This window comes from Portunus trituberculatus, unplaced genomic scaffold (assembly GCF_017591435.1).
Source record: "Portunus trituberculatus isolate SZX2019 unplaced genomic scaffold, ASM1759143v1 PGA_scaffold_490__1_contigs__length_16601, whole genome shotgun sequence".
Classification (NCBI taxonomy): Eukaryota; Metazoa; Arthropoda; class Malacostraca; order Decapoda; family Portunidae; genus Portunus; species Portunus trituberculatus.
In genome coordinates, this window is record NW_025541658.1 from 10,775 (window position 1) to 11,757 (window position 983).

A 983-nucleotide genomic window follows, 5' to 3' on the forward strand; every position below is an offset into this window, starting at 1 on the left:
TGGGTGGTTTTCCCCCGGGAACTCCGGTTTCCACCCTTAACCCAGCCAGCACATACTGCCCTGTGATATTTCACTCCTTTACAGTAGCAGGCCGGACCGCCCGGCAACTTTCATCTCCTACTATATTTCTATATTTCCTCACTTTTTTCTTCTGTTGTACCAGTTTCGGTACACCCCCCCCCCTCTTGTGTAACCCATCTTTACTAATAAACTTTGAAACTTTGAAACTTTGGTGCAACACAACACACAACTCTTCGCAAGTTGAACGACGCCGTTACTACCATGCCTCCCAAAGCATCAGGAAAGGCTGCCAAGAAGGCTGGCAAGGCTCAGAAGGCCATAGCCAAAGGGGACAAGAAGAAGAAGCGGAGGAGGAAGGAAAGCTACTCCATCTACATCTACAAGGTGCTCAAGCAGGTCCACCCCGACACTGGCGTGTCCTCCAAGGCTATGTCAATCATGAACTCTTTCGTGAACGACATTTTCGAGCGCATCGCTGCCGAGGCATCCCGCCTGGCACACTACAACAAGCGCTCCACCATCACCAGCCGGGAGATCCAGACTGCCGTCCGTCTCCTTCTGCCCGGCGAACTGGCAAAGCACGCCGTCTCTGAGGGCACCAAGGCTGTCACCAAGTACACCTCCTCCAAGTAAACTGACTGTCAGTCAGCTAGAAGGGGAAAGAAGAAAAAAGAGCAACTGCTGTCTCAGACAGTATTCAAACCCTACCCGGCTCCATAGGAGCCACACCTGAATCCAAAAAAAAAGGAGACACAATATAGACAAGTGTGGATGGTGGTCGCCGCTGGTGCACCAGAGCCGGATGGATGGATGGATATGGATGAGCTAGATGGCTGGCTCGTCATTAATGAGGCTCGCAACCGGGTCAGAGCAAAGAGATCCATCATCCACTGCACAACAGCAGCACCCCGTAGTAGTAGTAGTATGATGATGGTGATGATTAAGCGTACGTACGATACTAA

General features: G+C 51.3%; 1 protein-coding gene across 1 annotated transcript; it reads left to right on the forward strand.

Annotated features, from left to right (window-relative positions):
• Nucleotides 1-279: 279 nt before the first annotated feature.
• LOC123500804 (histone H2B) lies at nucleotides 280-681 on the forward strand. Its single transcript, XM_045249410.1, has one exon. The coding sequence runs from the start codon at nucleotides 283-285 to the stop codon at nucleotides 652-654; it is 372 nt and encodes a 123-aa protein (XP_045105345.1). The 5' UTR covers nucleotides 280-282; the 3' UTR covers nucleotides 655-681.
• The last annotated feature ends 302 nt before the right edge of the window (nucleotides 682-983 follow it).

Coding starts and splice junctions, on each gene's coding strand:
- LOC123500804 (XM_045249410.1), top strand. CDS start 283: ATGCCTCCCAAAGCATCAGGAAAGGCTGCCAAGAAGGCTGGCAAGGCT.